At 37.9% G+C, this 19,202-nt stretch overlaps 1 protein-coding gene across 3 annotated transcripts in view; it reads left to right on the top strand.

The window, feature by feature from the left end:
• LOC143892398 (flowering time control protein FPA-like) overlaps nucleotides 1–18,825 on the top strand; it is a 30,539-nt gene extending 11,714 nt beyond the window's left edge. The window contains exons 2-6 of one of the 3 annotated variants that reach the window (XM_077396993.1): nucleotides 2,434–2,679; nucleotides 2,841–2,978; nucleotides 3,125–4,146; nucleotides 4,431–5,777; nucleotides 18,597–18,825. In XM_077396993.1, the coding sequence (XP_077253108.1) occupies nucleotides 2,434–2,679; nucleotides 2,841–2,978; nucleotides 3,125–4,146; nucleotides 4,431–5,760 (2,736 nt within the window). In that variant the 3' untranslated portion in view covers nucleotides 5,761–5,777; nucleotides 18,597–18,825. Of the gene's footprint in view, nucleotides 1–2,433; nucleotides 2,680–2,840; nucleotides 2,979–3,124; nucleotides 4,147–4,430; nucleotides 5,778–10,752; nucleotides 11,150–17,123; nucleotides 17,525–18,596 lie in introns of those variants that run through there. The other 2 variants (XM_077396994.1, XM_077396995.1) reach the window with 2 other exon arrangements.
• The last annotated feature ends 377 nt before the right edge of the window (nucleotides 18,826–19,202 follow it).

The raw sequence follows: 19,202 nt of genomic DNA, 5'->3' as shown, positions 1-19,202 counted from the left end.
TGAAGGAAGCTGATTAAGTTCAAGAGGAAGTCTGGTGTACTAGACTTTTGGATCCCTCCCTGATAATCCAGCTAGAGTGGGAGAAATTGTGCTTGATGATCTCACTTCAAGAACATCCATTTTCTCTTTTTTACAGTTGAAGTGAATGCCTACAATATACAACCTCTAAGAATGCTCCCACATGGTGTAGTACTTCTTGTTAGTCTTGATGAGATTGTTGATCGCCTATTGGCTGTTGAGGCAATTTAGGTTTTATACTTATGCAAAGAAGCACACTTTGTGTTTTGTGACCTCATTAGCAACCTGAGGCTAGGGAAGGGAAACTTAGTATGCCCAAGTGAGAAAGTGATGGTCACGAAAAATTCAGGAAGTTGAAATGCCTCGCAAACGCTTACATAAAAAGTGAAGGCTAGATGTCTATTCTTATTAAAAAAAAGGCTACTGATATCAGCACTACCATGTTTTGATAATTGCACAAACTCAGCTTGTCTTTTCATTTTAATTGGCTTTTGAGAACTTTTTGGGAACTGTAATAACCTTTGACAGCTGTTTAAATGAAAAGAGAAGATGAGTCTGCAATTATCAAAACATGGTAGTGCCGATATCAGTAGCCAAAAAATGTATAATAATTGACTCATTATTGTTGTATCTTGATAAACTAAAGTATCTCATGTCAGAAATGACAAACTAAAATAGTACAAACTGAATGACTATAAGTTGCTTTTGGTGAATCATGGCATGGTACTGATAGTTGATAGGAAGAATAGGAAATGGGAAGGACATTCTGGAGCTGGACCGCGGGACCTTGGGAGACAATTCCTTCATCTAAGGCATGGAATGTATGTTGGGGGAGGTTTTTTCCCCCTTTGGCCTGCTCTCTTTTCCATTAGTAATCTTGTATTTTAGGAGATTATCATTTCACTGCCTTTTACTAGGCATGCCCCTTTCAGTTGTTTTATGATTAAAGCCAGAAAAGTTCAGTAGTTATAAAACTACTAGTGGTCATGGGAAAAGTGGGACCCTTAAATATCAATGACATTCAAGGGGGAACATGGGTTAATTAGTAGAGAATGTGCAATTTGTCTCATTTAAGATGCAGAATATAAATGAGAAAATGGCGTGGTTTGTCTTTATTCTGGCTCTTAAAGTGTGATATCATAAATCTGAAATTTGGAGACAGGATATGCACAAGGGCTGATTTCTAATAAATGTGAGAATCTATGAGGCTCTGGATCATGATCATTTTTCCTTCAATGATCTAGTTTATACTATGACAATTTTTGGATAGAAAGCTTAAACAAGCATTTAAATTATTTACTTGATACTCAACTTTTCACTCGGACAGTTGGACTAGTATTTGTTTTTGCGAAATTGACTCGTAATGTATGTGGATCACCATCTTTTGAGTTTTTCTTATGATTCCGAAACACATTACTCTTTTGTTTTTATTCTAGTAAACTTGAAGAGACAAGCAAGGCTAATCATTTTGCTGATTACAACTTATGCATGGTAGCAATCACTGTCTACGGAATGATTCTGATGCCTTTACGGTGGATTTTCATACGTGGACATTCGATCTGCCAACTGTGTTTGATGTTGTGTTTGTGTTCTAACTTTTGTTGATTTATGCTACAGTTGGCAATATCAAAGCCTTAATTCTTTACCAACCGTAGCATGAAATTATAAAGGGTTGGTCAAGAATCATCTGGAAGGATTGAAATAAATTGCTGTCTTGCATCAGGAGTGTGTAGACAAAGAATTAGTTTTATTAGTTAAAATTATAGCTGTTGGGAACCGTTTTAGTTTTTTCTGAATGTGTGGAGAGGAATCTGGGGCCAACCTCTAAATTTAAGGATAGTCAAGTGATGCTGTAGTACTTAATAGATTTTTTCCTTATTATGCACCTGAATACATGTTGTCCAGCTGAGATTAATCAAGATGAGCGGGGTTTGATATGCATTTTGAACTGCCACTTGTTTTGCTATTGTTTTACTGTACTTTCAGTCGTAGCTTGTCCTATAGCCTCAATCACATCCAAGAATTGAAATTTCGGTTTCAGTTTCGGTCTCGGTCCCTTCGAAAACTGATTTTTTTAATTTTTTTTTTTTTTTGGCCATTTCGAAATTTTAAAATGACCAATTTCGGCCGAAATCTAGCCCAAAATCCGAAATTTCAAGTTTTCGGTCCCTGCTGAAATTTTAGATTTCGGCCGAAGTTTGAAACCTTGATCACATTTAATTAAGATTTCAGAGGAGTGGCTCTTACAAAGTTTCATGCTGACTATTCTATAATTTTATGAGTATTGAGTGAATAGCTTATTTCGTTCTTCACTCTGATAACGTAGCTATTGCATGCTCTACACTCTGATGAATATTTCTTTCCAAGTCTAGTTTTGGCGGCATTGAGAGTTCTTATCCATTTACCATTTTGCAGGCTAAACCTGGTAAACATCTTTGGGTAGGTGCAATTAGTTCATCTGTCTCAAAGGAACAGCTTGAAGATGAGTTTTTAAAATTTGGAAAAATTGAGGAATTCAAATTCCTCAGGGATCGAAACTCGGCTCTTGTTGACTATTATAAATTAGAAGATGCTGTTGCAGCTTTGAAAAATATGAATGGAAAGCGTTTAGGTGGAGAGCAAATACGTGTGGATTTTCTGAGGTCACAACCTTCAAGAAGAGTATGTTTGTTTCCTTTTTATAGCTTCCTTTTCAACATTTTCAGGTTTTGTGCTAATTCTATGTGCAGATGTGTTGCTTTCACAGCATATATTGGAGTTGCTATTATATATTTCCATGAATTTTTGGTTGGATATTGACTACATTATCGTTCTTTCAACAGGAAAATTGGTCTGATTTTCATGATTCCAGAGATGGATACTACAGGCGGAGCACAGGGCCTCCTGATTCATTATGGATGCCACCAGATGCAATGAGAAATTTCCCCGAATCCTCTCATTTTGGACCTAAAAGGCATCCGGTAGTTCTAACCACCAACTTGGTTATCATTAATGACTTCAAAATTTGTCTTTCTATATTGGAGCATTTAAGTGATTGAATTTAATGTTAGAGATCTAATTTTATAGTGACTTATTTCTGCTGTGTTCTTTGCTATGTTTGTTAAAGTCATCCCAACCATTTGGAGGGCGAAGAAGAGAAGGCCAACCAAGCAATATTTTGTGGATAGGATATCCTCCTTCTGTTCAGATTGATGAGCAGATGCTCCATAATGCTATGATTCTATTTGGTGAAATTGAAAGAATCAGAAGTTTCCCATCAAGGCACTATTCGTTTGTGGAATTCAGGAGTATTGATGAAGCTCGGCGTGCTAAAGAAGGCCTGCAAGGTCGTCTTTTTAATGATCCTAGGATACAGATACTGTTTTCAAGCAGTGAGTTCGGACCTGGTAAGGATAATAATCCACCTTTTTTCCCGGGTATTAGAGGACCCAGGCCAGATATGTTCTTCAATGAACCTCCGTTCGGACCTGGACTAGTGGAAATATTTGGTCATACTCGGCCAATGGCTCCAAACAATTTTCATGGACCTGCGACTCCTAATGGTATGCCGGGACCAAATATGTTGATGAGGCCTTTTGCACCTCAGAATTTTGACCCGTTCCATGCAAGCCCAGAGATGTTTAATGATTTCCCTGGCCTTCTCCATAATTATCCTGATAACAATCTGATGGCTACAAATTGGAGAAGACTATCTCCCTCTGCACAAGGTTTACTCCCTTCGCCTGGTCACGGCATGCGTCCACCCATTAGGCCCATGCCAGGTATGTGGGATGGATTTGAGGCCAATCCTTTCCAAAGGGAGCCAAAGAGGTCAAGGATTGACGGTATTTCACCTGTTGACGAAGGCCCTTTTCATGGAAAACAGTTGGATAGTCTGGGAATTGGAGATCCATTTGGGTTTGGACCACAACTCAATAGAGGTGCTCCAGTCCCACCTTCAAACGTTCAAATTCAAATTCACCGCAGTCCCATAGGTTTAAGGGGCCCAACGATAGAACTTCCTGGGCTTGGTGAGCACCAGGGCCATCCAAATAGTGATCACTGTTGGCGTGGTATTATTGCTAAAGGTGGAACACCTGTTTGTCATGCTCGGTGTGTACGCATAGGGAAGGGGATAGACTCTCAGCTGTAAGTTTAATCGTCGCCTATACTCCAATCCATGTTTTTTGTACCAAGGTTTGAAAATTCGGTTTCGGTGTCAGTTTCGGCTGAAATATCGAAATTTCGGCCGAAGTTTGGGGAAAAAAAGTAAATTTTGGGAACCTGTTTTTTAAATTACATTTTTCTGTAATTTCGGACGAAATATGGACTGACTCCGAAATTGGTACTTTCGGTGTCGGTCCGGACTGATACACCGAAAGTACATGAAGTCGTTTTATTTTAATGTGGGTATTCAACGTTCTGTTTTGCAGCCCTGAAGTCGTGAATTGCTCTGCTAGAACCGGGTTGGATATGCTCACAAAACACTATGCTGAAGCAAGTGGTTATGACATGGTTTTCTTCTTACCTGACAGTGAAGAGGACTTTGCTTCCTATACAGAATTTCTGCGTTACCTGGGTGTGAAAAATCGTGCCGGTGTTGCAAAATTCGATGATGGAACTACATTATTTTTGGTGCCACCATCAGAGTTTTTAACCAAGGTTTTGAAAGTGTCTGGTCCTGAACGTCTTTATGGGGTGGTTCTTCGATTGCCACAGCAATCAACAGGCGTAGGCACACAACAACCGCCTCAGTCCATTCCTTCACCACTACAGCACATTGATAGACAACAATTACCTCCTTCACATACAGATTTTAATTTAGCTCCTCAAAAAGATGATCAAGCTTTGCAAATGGAATACAATAGGTTTATGTATGATGAGTCAATGACTCACGCAGGAGGTACAAAACCATTGTTAACGCATGCTGAGGAATCTCATACGACGCAGTCTGTTCCCCCAGATTATGCTAGCAATCATGCACCCCCACCCCCACCACCACAAGTTGGAATTTCCTTGACACCGGAGCTACTTGCTACTTTAGCTGCCTTAATTCCTGCCAACACGCAATCTCCGGCGCCAACGACTGCTCAGGCGACCTCGAGCTCTTCTGTCAGGCCACCTGCATTTCCTATGGGGACACCGGATAACTGGAGACAAGAACATCAAACAGTGATTTCTGGTGGTCAATACAATCTTGGAGAAGGACAATCAGCTCATCCATCACAACAATTAGGGCATCAATTTAATAATCAGGCACCACTTTTGTCTCAATTTCCTACTTTTGCGAACCCAAATGTGCAAGAACACTCTGCACAAGCCATCCTAGGTAGCTCTCAAATTCAGGACCCTGCCCAGAATTTGCAACAGCCTGCAATGCCTTCCAGACCAATGAATAACTTTGTGATACCATCCCAAGGTGGGCAGTATTCTCTTCCCCAACCCCATGAACAATATCAGCTCGATGCTACTCTGACGAACTATGGAATGCAACATGCGGGACCGACTCAGGCTCAGAGTGGAAGCACATCCCAGACACAAATGGGTGGGACCCCATTAGTAAATGAAGTAAAGGCAGAGTTTTCTAATCCGGTGCAACAACTACAATCTGCTCTCTTGGCTTCTGGTCAGGGTACAAGTGAAGGTGAGGCGGATAAGAACCAACGGTACCAATCAACCCTCCAGTTTGCTGCCAGCCTCCTCCTTCAAATCCAACAGCAACAGCAGCAAGCAAATGCTCAAGGCGCTAGCAATCCGCAATGATAAAGAATGCTTACCAGGTATTTATTTCTGCATGAATTTCGTTTCATTTCATGAAAGTGAGTTCATTATATGTGAAGCTATTCTTTGCCTACTTCAAGTTATTTAATTTGCTAGCCTTAATTATAATGTGTCATGATGCTGTTCGTTTAAATTATTATGATGTTGAAGCATATTAGTTTAGCTGTATGTTCCTTTTGCATGATATTCAATGCCATAATTTTGGAACTATGCTTCTGTACAGCAACATATTTAACAGTCTCTTAGGGGCCCTTTTGCATATGTGGATTTTAGAATCTTGGATTTCCTCAAAATCCTATGGGAGACGAAAGAAGAAGACGACCGTCCGTCGTTTTCTAATTTCTCGCCCTTCTTTCTGTCGAGCGAGAGAGTAGGATATTGTCCCGTGTTTCCAGGTTTTAGAAATCTCAGGACGGGGGAGAGATTTCTAAAACCTGGATTTCTTACTTAAAATCCAGGATAATGGATTGTAAAATCCTAAAATTTACACCGCTCGCAAACTGAAACCCGGATTCTAAAATCCGCATATCCAAACGGTGCCTCAAGGAAAATGTACCAGTCATTTGATGTTTCAGGCCATAGAGACTTGTAGCAGGCTTTTGAGTAATGATAGAGTCGTTTGAAAGTTATTGTAACTACTTTTGGGTTCCTGATAGGTATGAATTCTATTATAAAAAGTATTTCTACTTTTGGGTATTTTATTATTGAACTATCAATGTCTCTGATATCAAAATAGGTATGAGTTCTATTGCTCAACTAGCATATAAAGGTACGTGGTATACAGACAGAAATAGTTGGGATCTGTTGTTGTTTTGCTTTTGTTGCACAAAGTGTGAATGGGAGCAGTTTCTTATATAAAAGCTTGGAAGTTGCAGCTTCCAAAATATTTCAGAGAGAAGCTGGAGTGCCTAGGAAGCAGTTGTATAAGAAGATCATATTAAAGACTACAAACTATGTATCTATATATAGTATATTATAGAATTACCCTATTTTGCAAACACATTTATAGAAGCTTGGAATATCTCAGTTAGCAATTAGTAAACAAACTACTAGTACATAATAAATTGAGTTAATGGTGCTCTTGATGGAATCATGTTGGGGGACCTGATGGAATTTGGTCTAAAGAGCAGTTGGAGCTTCTGGAGTGGGTGCGGTTGCAAGATCTAATTTGGGAGCAGCAGAGATATGATATCCGGATACGTATACGGACACAGACACGGGAGTGGAGATACAGTGACATTTGACACAAATATGGACACGGCTATCCCACTGCAGGTAGCCACACGTCTTGGATTTTGGAAAGTCCGAAGCTCGGCCAGTTATTTAGATTAAAGAGAAATAGTAACCATATACGTAAAATACCATAAAAAAAATTTTCTTAGAAATAAGTGAATCCAATAACCCATAGTAATTCCAATCCAAGAGAAACTTTGATCAAAATTAATCCAATCCTAAACGGCCTTATAAGAAGTTCCCTTGGATGGGATTATTACAGCTCAAATAAAAATAGAAAATAAACTAATAGTTTCAACTTGATCTCCAAAAATCAGCCTAATGGCTGCTCAAGGTTCATCTAGACTCGAACTGTATCCCCATAAACAGCCGGGAAGCCTGTCAGAGATACATCACACTCGCTAACTGTTGATATCCTGATGAGCCTGCCTCAACATAAGCGATGTAACCTGTTGAAAATTAGGCGTGAGTAACACGAAACTCAATAGGATCACATGACAACCATGACATATTTATAAAATAAATTTCCCATTTCACACTATCTATCTATCATAGTTTTAAAACTCCCCCGCGTCGAGTCCCCCGAGTCGACTCCCTTTTACCTTGGCTATGTTCCGCGTTGCGCCGCATCCGCGTTCTTCGTTTTGCCCTATAGAGTCAATAAAAACTCCTTTGCCTTTCCAGCCGAGGACTCGACCGCGTTGTGCCAAGTCAACGAGGATTTTCTTTGGCCGCGTTCCGCGCCGCATTTGCATTTTTAAACACTGCATCTATCTAAAATATACACTAATTATGATTTTTCATTTGTCATTTGGCTTTTCCAAGAAATTTTTTTACTGGAAAACCTTTTCTCTAAACCTCATGGTTTGTTTTAATAGGTAGGGACACCTTTACGTAAACCCATACATATTGTGGGACCAACTAATTTACACTTCATGCTATGAAAGGGTGGGCCCCACTATTCTATGCCTCATGATTTGATGTGGTGGGCCCACATCTCCCCTTAAACCCATGCATATGTATCATTTTACACCTGATGATGGGATGGGACCACCTTTTTACGCCTCATGTTTTTATGGGGTGGGGCTCGCCATTTTTCCCTTCGTGTTTTGATGGTATGGGGCCCACCATTTACATCCATGCATAGCATGGGCCAGAAATACTAGTAAACATGTATAAGATTAGAGAGAGAATCAAACTCGTCCCTTGAAACATATGATTAATTATAAGGAAAGAACTCATAATAAAAGCATAAATACCAGATTTAAAAATGTAGATTTCAGAAGTTCTAAATCATCGAATGATGGATCTAATAAAATTCTAATTTCTCGTAGTTGTATAATATTTTTTTTGAACAGTACTTACATGTATAATATTCTTAATTGTTTATGTGTATCATGTCCCCACAACTCAGCCATGCAAAAACACGTATGATGCTTTATGGATTCTAAAATCATGCCCCGTGTTGCATGGATTCTTTGCCCTCCCATGCCGAAACCGTGTCGACAAGTTTCGACACGCGTTTAGGACATGGATTCACATGGGACACATCCGAATTCTTATCGCCGCCGTGTGCCACATGAATCCTGTTTTTACAGGAGAATCCAACGCATCGTTGTCACTTTTAAAGTGTGAATCCTTTAAATTTTTCGTTTAAACATGTTTCTTCTTAATTTCGTTTTACAAAGGCACATCCCGTCCTCTCTTGATAAAAATCCTGACACCTCAATCCTCCACCCTTGAACATCGACCCTACTTCCCCTTCTTCTTTGATCTATTAATAAAAACCCTAGTGCCTCTTATCTTAAAATTATCATGAATATATATATATATATATATATATATATATATATATATATATTAAAATTTTAAAATCGTATTCTTATTTAATTTAATAAAAATTACTAAATACTTGAATCCTACTTTTCGGGGTTTGTTGAGTTCGACACCTCGAATTCCTATCGAATTCTGACACGCGTATCCGAATCCATGCAGCACAGATCATACCAAATGTCCAATAAATATGCATGCGAACATGCATATCAATATGCGCTAGGTGAGCTTAGCTAAACGATGTGATGCCCCACGGTCCTAAATACTAACCATGCCACCTAGGGCCCCACCACAATGGGTGGTCTATTACTCTATCCAGGGCTTTGTGCATATGCTAGATGGGCTTAGCCAAGGTACATGTGGCTTCATCTAGATAACTAAGTACCTTGCCTGGACGTCGTCCACCGCCAACGGCCTATCTATGGTCGGCGGTTGTACAAGTCTTTATTACTATAAGCCATAGTGATGGGAGACCATCCAAGATGCCATGAAGAATTAAGGAATTAAGAAGATGTGGCACATCATTGATGTTAGAAGTGTTTTATTTTGTTTTTAGAGTGTTCTTTATGTCTTTTTAGGTCGTAGGGGAGTATTGGAGTTTTTTCCCCATTAAAATCACTTTAAGTTCTTTGAGTTATGTATATTTTAAATAGGTGCCACACATGTATTACGGGATTTTAAGTATGAAGCAAGTCTTTAAGTCATTAGAGGCTATTTTTGTCCTAAGGTATTAGGTTTTCTTAGCGTTTTAGAACTTTCTAGTTTTGTTGTTTTTTCCTATGTATTGTTAGCCCTAGAAAGAAAATTTCTTCTTACAAAATGTTAAGTGCCAAGTGCTAACTATAAATATTACAAAAGTGAAGGCTCCCGGGATGGTGGGAAGCGGGAAGCGTGAAGGGTCGGGTGAAGCGTGTTTCCCATTTTTGTGATTCCCATAAAATTAAAACGATGGGAAGCGACGGGGTAGCACGATTCCCACTTTTTGGGGAAGTGTCGTGATTCCCTATTCGGAATTGCATTCCGGGGATTCACGATTCCCCGATGCAGGGTGCGATTCTTGCTTCCTTGTATAAAATAGTAAAAATGATTAAAAATAGGGTGAAAAGTAATGGTGTCAATTTTGGCTCGGGCTCGGAAGCTCGCTCGAGCTCGGCTCGAATCCTTAACGAGCCGAGCCGAGTCCGATTTAGGCCAGGCTCGGCTCAGCTCGTTAAGGCTCGTTAAGAATTTAATATATTTAAATATATATATATATATATATATATATATATTATATATTAATATATACACTAAAAGGGTTGTCCAGGGAGTGAAAGGGGGAGGCAAAATATGTCACTTCATTTTAGGAACCCCATTTGTTACTTGGACCACCCCCCATAGTGTAAAAAAAGTAGTCAAATTACACTATATAGGGCTGTCCAAGGAAGATGAGGGGTGTGAACTTAATATAACCCAAGCTCGGTAAGGCTCGCGAGCCTGGCCGAGCCGAGCCGAGCTTTTGAGCTTAACGAGCCGAGCTGAGCCTGGCCAAGCTCGGCTCGGCTCGGCTTGGTTACACCCCTAGTGAAAAGGTTAAAAAAAATACAAAAAAGAGCCATTGGACGGCATTTTTTGAATCTTCAAAACAATTTGTGACTTCGAAGGAAACACGTTGTTTCATTTGGAATAGACGAAGAGGAAGAACAGATTTCAGTCTGGTATGTTTTGTTCTCGATTTTTGAACCGGTTTTGCAATCGGTAAGGAATGTTCCCCCTGTTCTGGACTTAATGGAACAGAATCGACAACTAAGGTTCCAATACTTCAGTATGGAATTATGGACATTCAGCCAAACATCAGCTCCTTGTTTGCACATTACCTTCGGATGCAATTCTTTCTTGGTGATATCTAATTTAGGCTTGTTTCTTCAGGAATCCATCATGGTTGTCAACAATATGTGCTGGTTGTGTGGATACTAGCTTAGCTACGTTCATGTGTACTACACTTTTGGAGCTTTTCCTCCACTTGTACGATTTCTGTTGTTGATATTAGTTTGTTTTGCATGTCTTTTGGGATTTCTGTAGTTGATATTAGTTTGTTTTGCATGTTTGTTAGTGTATCATCTGATCCTAATATGCTTCATGAGTACCTTCCAATATGACTCTGTAGATTAAAACTACACTTCTCAATACTTGGGTATTTTTCAGCTTTCCCTACCCTAAATTATAAAGCTTCAAGTTTATCTAGATTTGTTGTTATATAGTGCCTTTACATTGAGATGCCCCTTTTAACCTTGTCAACCTGATGTAATTCTATGTATAATTTATTTTCGTTACTGGAAATTCTTCAGAGAAAATACTGGTGATGATGTGATTATTTGATAATATTGCCCAAAAAAATAGAAGTGTGATTTTATTAATCCCTTTTGTGAAATCGTATGTCATTAGTTCAAAACCTAATTATCTATATGTTGCTATTGAACTATATTTATAATCAGTATAACCGCCAAAATAAATGCATAGTTAACCATAAAAGTTTGGTGGAAACACCACTTGAGATTCTTTACATCCACCAACGTTAATGAGAATGAATTTACAAAATCCCCTCATAAGATCGCACCGTGTTAATGTACTATTCGAAACTTACCATTCAAAAATAATGTACAATTTAAAACTGCACCCCTGAGATTCTCCTCTTTGGGAATTCCTCAACCGCAAAAACTGGAATGATGTTTTTCTTGTAACTGTATCTGAGAACAAATTGGTTTATCCAAGCTATAATACTCAGACGAACCCATTATTGACCCCAACACCTTTAATGATATGAGGCCATTGCCTTTATCATTTGTAGTAGTAGTAGTTCTTCACATCGGATAAAAGAAGTGCAACTGTGATTAACCCCACCATAACTTAGTGCCATTTTTTTTTGCCTAGGTGTTCACTGCCCACTATTACTTTGATGCTCTAGGGTCTTTAATCTTCAATTTATAAATGTCAAGTAACCCACACTTTTTCACTGCCTTTATCAAGCATCGACGGATCTTTCTATTATGGGGTTACAAGTTTAAATCTTTGGGATTCATTTCTCTGGCTATGACTCCTGAGTCCTGACATCCGCTAAACCTAGGATTGATTCAACATTGCAACTAGTCAGATCATTCAAAAAATAAAAGAAAATATTGCAACTACTCACCTGCATTCAACATTTCACCAGTGGAGGTTCACATTCCTTCTGTAGCCAGGGTCTGGGAGTGCATGCAATATCATATTTACAAACGTGCTCTAATATATTGCTTGTTACTAACTTTGCCTGTTATTTTAGGTAGCTACTCTGATTTTTTAAGTTGTCAAATTCACAATAAAGCTGCTGGACGAAATCATTAATTTTTTTCTCGGGGTTGTCTATTTGGGTATGAAAACGCTCATGACTAATTAGCAAGGATTTAACTATTATCCAATAGCACCACATATCATTATGGTATTATCCAAAACCACCATGTATAATTATGCTAGGAATACAAAGAACTGTCGGTGTATAAGATTGTAATGATAAACCCAACCTATCAAAGAAAATGACAAACCAAGGTCATTGTTTTTTTCTAAGATCACAGTTAATCTCAGTCCTCCGGTGCTGTACCTTTCTTCTTTTTAATAATATCTCTTTGCCATTCAAAATAAAGACCGCAGTTATCACAGTTACTGTTTAATTTCTAGAAATTCAATTCAAATCCCTGACAATGAGTGTCCATTCAACTCGATTTCTATTTACATGAAATATGTCGTTATTTCAGAAAAATAAATATAGGTTTCATAGTGTTAATGATTTTTTTAAGTTTTGGATTAACACGAATCCTATGATTCTCACAGAAAAGGAACGTAGTTACAAGGGTTAATGGTTCAACTTGACTTCTGTTCACAAGAATCTTATGATTCTCTCTGAACAGATTTTTCAAAGTGTTAAATGGTTTTAAAGTTTGCTTTGTCTTGTAGATTAAGAACTTTTAATAGTTAATGAAATGGAACTGCGTGTAAATTGCTGGGATTGAATGGTTTCCATGACTTTGTTTGGATGCACTACATCAACTACACAAGATTCCAGAAAATGTCTGAAACCTGACGTGAAACGTTAGAATATGTTTGAGTTGGCCATATTTCAAGAATGAGAATTTTATAAAAGCATGAAGCAAAGAAACACACTTTGCCCATGATCATTGGCACATGTGATGGGACTGGCTATGGCTGGAGCATTTTATCCCTTCGGACGAGGACCCATTAATTGGGCCATTGTTGCTGTGGGTCTAATTACTTTTTCACCGTCAGTTTTAGAACTCCTCGAGTCAATCATCCACTCGCCCAAGCTGACTTGGCTTTACCTTGTTCGAGTCCGAGTTGTGCCACACCAAGTCGGTAAAAACTCTGATTTGCTTGAGTTAAAGCAAAATTAACAGTGTCAATCACTGAATCGTCCAACTCAACTCCCTCTTACCTTAGTTTTGGGCCGGGTCTGTACCTTCTTCAAGTTTCAAATGTGATGACGTATCTGGTCGTTCAAATCAGACCTCCATTTTAATGCAATGAGGAGTTTAATGGCAATTAAGTTGTTGGTAATTAGCAAGTGGGTGGGAAGATAACCACTTTTCATTCAGTTCCAGCAGTGGTGCGATCCGCAACAAACGAAACACTGGTGTAAAACAGTGCCACACCAAATGAAACCCAGGTGTAAAAACATTTAGGCCACGTTTGTATACCAACAAGATTTAGATTTGGATTTAGTTGATATTTTGAGCTGGATCAGATCCTTAGATTTCCAAATCAGCTACAATAGTGCAAAAAATTCCAATTTTCAAATCTGTTCTCCGAGACATTATTTGGTAATCAATATTTGTGGCAACTTCCTTCACCATCGCTGCTCCTGGACGTTGCTGCAGCAGCAGCGAGACATCCCTCCCTCCCTCCCTCTCTCTCTTTCTCTCTCTCTTAACACATTCTCATGAAGATGATTGATGTGTTTTGTATCCAAAACTCAAATCCAAATCAAAATACAAGTGCATGAGGTATCCAAACGGGCCCTTATTGCATGTATCGTTATGCTTTCAACAGACCACAGGGAAAAGTTTCTGGTACACCCGGTCGACCATGGTTGTTTTAGTTGATGTTTAGATAATAAGTTCCACTAGGTTCTTTAGTCCACCATTAAAGAATGTTGTTCCATTTTCTGACCTTTCACTATTTTCTTAGGAACATGGTTGAATACAATCTTGTCATTTTTTCCTCAATCAATTCATGTCTGTAATCATGTTAGCCAACTAAAGAGGTTATTGAATTCATATCCCACGGTAGAAAAACTTTGTATCACATAACCGTTTTAGCAGATTTGGAAGGAGGAATCTATTAACTGGCTTGAATCGTCGGCCAGATTTATTTATCTTGGCTTACCTGAGAAACAGCGGCCTCTTTATCAGAAATAGTTTTCTTGAAGTTGCAATCATAAGGTGGTAATCTCTTGAACGTTTTAGGCTTTCTTCAGACCAGTATCATTTGTCTCATGATTGTTTTCTGTTCCAGAGTAATGTCTTGCGTTGATTAGTGATTAGCATTTTATTCTTGTTCTGACAAAATTCTTCTCAACATATGTAACCTTGCTGTTTCTTTCTTTCTCTGTACTCCAAACAAATAAAAATGGGATTGATTGCCATACCTATGTGGTTAGAATGGTTCTTGGGCTTCGGGTTAGGTTACATATTTGAACTCATAGTTAAAAGTACACGAAAAACAAAACCCAGAAAGGTGTGAATCTAAGTGAGTAGAGAGCCCCTGCATACATCTTTTAGTTGCATTCTCCAAGCCCTTACACAAGTCATGGTGCCTGTCTTGGCCCTTGTAATTCACCACCCCAGACCTAATTTTTTAATGCGAGTGGTGTTTGTGGATTTTTTTGGTGGCTCATGGGACCTCTCGGCCACCATATTTCCATGTGCCTTAATCTTGAGTGGCTTGCCCTAGTTTCCATCATGCACCGGTCACAATGGGTGTTACAATGATTCAAAATGATCAAGATGTGGCCTACTGTGGATGGGACCTTGGGCAAGACTCTCAGTCTTTCCTCTGTAGCTTCTGCGTATCCAACATGAATGATTGGTCATTTCTTCTTGCTTGGATAATATGATTGATGTGTTTATTTGGCACCTTGCTCATCCATGATAGGATCCACCTCTTGATCAGTTTCGGTTATGATAGAGATTGGGGCAGGCCACAATTTTAGGGGACAAATAAGCAAAATGGAACTGTTATATCCTATAGGAATGTCGATCATAGTTGTCAGAATAGGAAGTGAGTGTGAGAAGTGATGTGGGAAGTGACAGCGGGAAGCGTGGGGTTTAAAAAAATGCAGAAAGCGAATTTTTTTAAAGAAAATAAAAAGAAATTGTGTGAGAAGTGTCGTTGAAAGTTAACACGAAATATATAATAAGCCCCATTGAAAGTGAATAAGTACATGGAAAGAAAAGGATTGCCGTAGGTTAGGGAAGAAGGGTTATTATAGGTAAGGATTACAATCACAAAAGACTTCATGATTAATTAGAATTAAAAGTTCTAGGAATTTACTGTTTCACATGTTTTATTCATGCATATTTAATGTTAAATTTTTGAAAAAAAAATCCATATAATTTTCTTTTGAAACTTAAGATGAGTTTTCAAGTTTTACATGCAAACTTTTTTTAAATATGATTCTTCAAAAGGAGAAAATATTATTTTAGGACCATTAAAAAAATATTTTAGGAAGAAAAAAATCACGGAAATAGGAGCCCTCTTAATTAAGAGAGACATAGGAAGCTATAGGAAGATTCTGGGAAATGTGCTTCCCCTTAATTTGGGAGGCGACAAGAACTTAACTTCCATAGCGAGTTTTCGGGGAAGTATGCATCTCATCCAACTAGGAAGTTTCCTGTAACTATGATGTCGATGCACAAGCATATAGGCGTTGGAATACTACATTTTCCAATTTTAAGATAATGTAAGGTATGCACATCATTTTATGTTTCCATTGGTCGTGATGAAAATGAAAATATGTCGATTTGGGAAAAAAATTTAGTAAAATAATGTAAGGTGATGAAAATAAATGGAAGCATACGTGAATGATGAACATTTAAGATAAATTTTCTAGAATGTTAAAAATAAATGCAAATACACATTCATAAACTATAATATAAGTATTAAAATTACTCATCGTCATGGTTTAACATTGAGTACCTAGTGTCGTTTGTTGTCGTGCATGTCTGATAATTCAATGAGTGTCACATTTCCTATTTAATTCATACAAATATTTGTATGTAATACGTCCACTTCATTTCACGTAGAATTTATATAAATATTGTTATGTAAAAGGGCAGTTTTTAAATATTTTATTAAATTTATTTAAATAATATAGAAAGAGAAAGGAAATACAACATAAATTTTATGTATAGTACGGCATAACTAAATATGCACATGCTTTAATTTGGTTAGTTTTTTCTGAAATTTTATAAAATTAATTATAATATAATGCAGTATATACGCATGACTATGTTTTAATAATAGGAGAAGAAGCTTGTTTTACAAGTTCTTAACCAGCTATCAAAGACTATTACAATTTCCAAAAAGCTCTAAGCATCAATTAGATAAGTGTAAACAATGATGGTTCGTGCCATTATCGAAACATGGTTGTGCAGATATTAGTCTCATTTTAAGTCGTAGTATATAACAATATGATAATATGAAGTGTGTTATATATATATGATATTCTTATCCGGGATTTGCTAAGCTCCATCGCAAAAGGGTTTTCGCGGCTGGTCTGTTGCATGTCAGACCAGCCACCTCGTGAGTGGAGACAAAAGCTGTGTTGACTTCATTAACGATGTGGCTGGTCTGATGTGCGACAGACCAGCCGCGAAAACCCTGTTGCGATGGGCGCTAGCAATTCCCTTCTTATTCATTCAGTTTTTTTTATGAATTTTAAATATTATTTATAATTTTTAATAAAAAATTTAATTATTTATTCTATTTTTATAAAATAAAAAATGTATTGTATTTTTTGAACTTTAATCTTATATTCTCATCATTTGCATATTTTGTGATTTTATAGGATTTTTATTGAAAATTTCAACTGAAATTGATAGGTTTCTAAGTTTCGATCGAATAATATAATGTAGCATGATAAAATCTGGCTCTGAGGATAGCTTTTTGTATTTGAAGCATCATAGTTGATTCTATAAATGGATGGCTGAGTTTACAATTACTAGTGTTTGTTTGGTCTTTGGTATGAGCAGAGAATCTTTCAAAATCATGTTAAACTCAGTACAAATTCAGAGCCTATACAAGTATATCAAATAATCACTGCGATGAAGAGGGATGCAATCTCACGCTTAGTAATGGCTTTTTCTGTCATCTTCCAATCCTTTTATAGGTCAAGCCGCCCATGGTACTAAGCTACATTGTGCTGAACTGCCTATTTTAGCTTTTCTAGGCTTTTCATCAGCGTTCAGGGAATGAATAAATGGGCTGCATGAGTAGGAAAGACTCGTAAACCTATTACATACTTGCAATATGCATGCTAGTTTTCATCACTGTGCTATTTAAATCGAATCTCTGTTTGATATAGGAGAAAGCTACATTACGATCAATAATCATTGTATTAGGGCCTCTTCTTACATAATTAGTGTTGAACTAATTTGCAAGGTTTGGAAATTTTGAGGGTGTGTTGGCAAAATCCACTCGCCTACTGCAACTGGCACACCTTTTAGGTCTGTGTTTTGGCCATAAGAAAAAAAAAAAAAAAAAAAACGATGTTGACTCTCCTAGGGTAAGCTTCTTTTTTACTTGACTGAGTTCTCATCCAAATCTGAGTTTTGCCCCAACCCAAGTCAATTAAAGCCCCTTTAACTTGCTCGAGTTAATGAAAAATTAGCTGCATCTATATTGACTCGCTGAGTCAAGCTGCAGGACGCAGCCAAAGGGCTACATGTGCTGACTAATATTAAGCTGGAGAGTTCCTAGCAAAACAAGAATCCCGGACGGAAAGAAGCAAGATGCCCTCTATCGTGACACTTGCGCAGTAATAAAACAAAAAGAGAGCATGTATCCCCCCCCCCCCCCCCCACAAATGCAGAAAACATGGGAGAAAAAAACAAATTGTTGGTCATTTTCACCCCATCTTAATTTTTTAGCACAATATCTCGTTTTAGAAGTGTTTTCTATGAAGCTATGTTCTGTAATTCGATCCAAGAATCCACATTATCGCTAACTTTCAGACCTCAATTACTTAAAAATGTGATTAGGATAGTTTGTTTAAAATCAAAACTTGGGGAAGTGGAATTGGCGCCTTCTCTTCTTTTGGATTTATGAAATGGAAAAGTTGGCGGCTATTTGTTCATGTATGTCATGAAATCGGCTTCAAAAGGATGACTATAATGATGGTTGATGAAGCTTCTTCCCCTATAGATTGCTTAAATATGCTCTCTTGAATATTTTTTTGCAAATGATAACTGCACTCCCCTGTCATTTAATTAGGACACTCTTAACTCCATTTAAACACTTTTGAAACTGAGGGGGAAAGCGCTTTGGTAGTTTTAACATCCATTAGAGAGGTAACTCAAAAAAAAGTTTAAATAAAGAGAAGGGTGCCTTCATTGAGATGAGAGTGTGAAAATCATTTCAGTGTTTACATAGATATTTACTCTCTAAAGAAAAAAAACAGCTTCTATTTTTTCTCTAATACCTTAACCCTGTCGTTGTTTATATAGGTGGTGGAGGCCCTTTTTATGTGGAAACCTGTAGAACTCCGAAGGGAGAGAATTAGCCTTTAGTAAAAGTTTGTGGACAAAGGAAGGAGTGTGCGAATGTACGCATTTGTAAGTGTGAGAATTTTCGTAGACCGAGCTACTTTTTGGGTGCATTAAAAGCATGAAAGCTCCTTCGACTATCCTATTTATTTTTTATCTGTTTTAAGACATTAAGCCCCTTTTGTTTTAATTCTCTTTTCCTTTCTAAAGATGAATGCCGAATTGCTTGAAGGATAGTGGTTGTTGGGCTCCTTCCAAACACACTATTTGGGATTTAAATGGTGGTCGTAAGTCCTGCACAAGTGCCGTTGAGAACACTTTCTTCCTACTGATCACTTGGGCTTTCTACCTGCCTACAAATTCATCTCGTTGTTAATCCCACCTTGATTGCTCTGTAAGACCCTGATTAGGGTTTTGCCAAGAGAAGCTAAAATGTTGACCTCTTTTGGGAATTTGGGTTGAGCTTTTACCATAAATTTTGGTTGGGTTCGTGTCGATTCCAAATTTCCACCTCATTTCTTGGCAGAAGCCCAACATGAACTGACCCAGATTGCACCCCTATTTAAT

This window comes from Tasmannia lanceolata, unplaced genomic scaffold, assembly GCF_043159265.1.
Source record: "Tasmannia lanceolata isolate RefF3 unplaced genomic scaffold, GAP_Taslan_0.1 ptg000015l, whole genome shotgun sequence".
NCBI classification, from domain to species: domain Eukaryota; kingdom Viridiplantae; phylum Streptophyta; class Magnoliopsida; order Canellales; family Winteraceae; genus Tasmannia; species Tasmannia lanceolata.
This window is presented reverse-complemented; position numbering and strand designations above follow the sequence as displayed.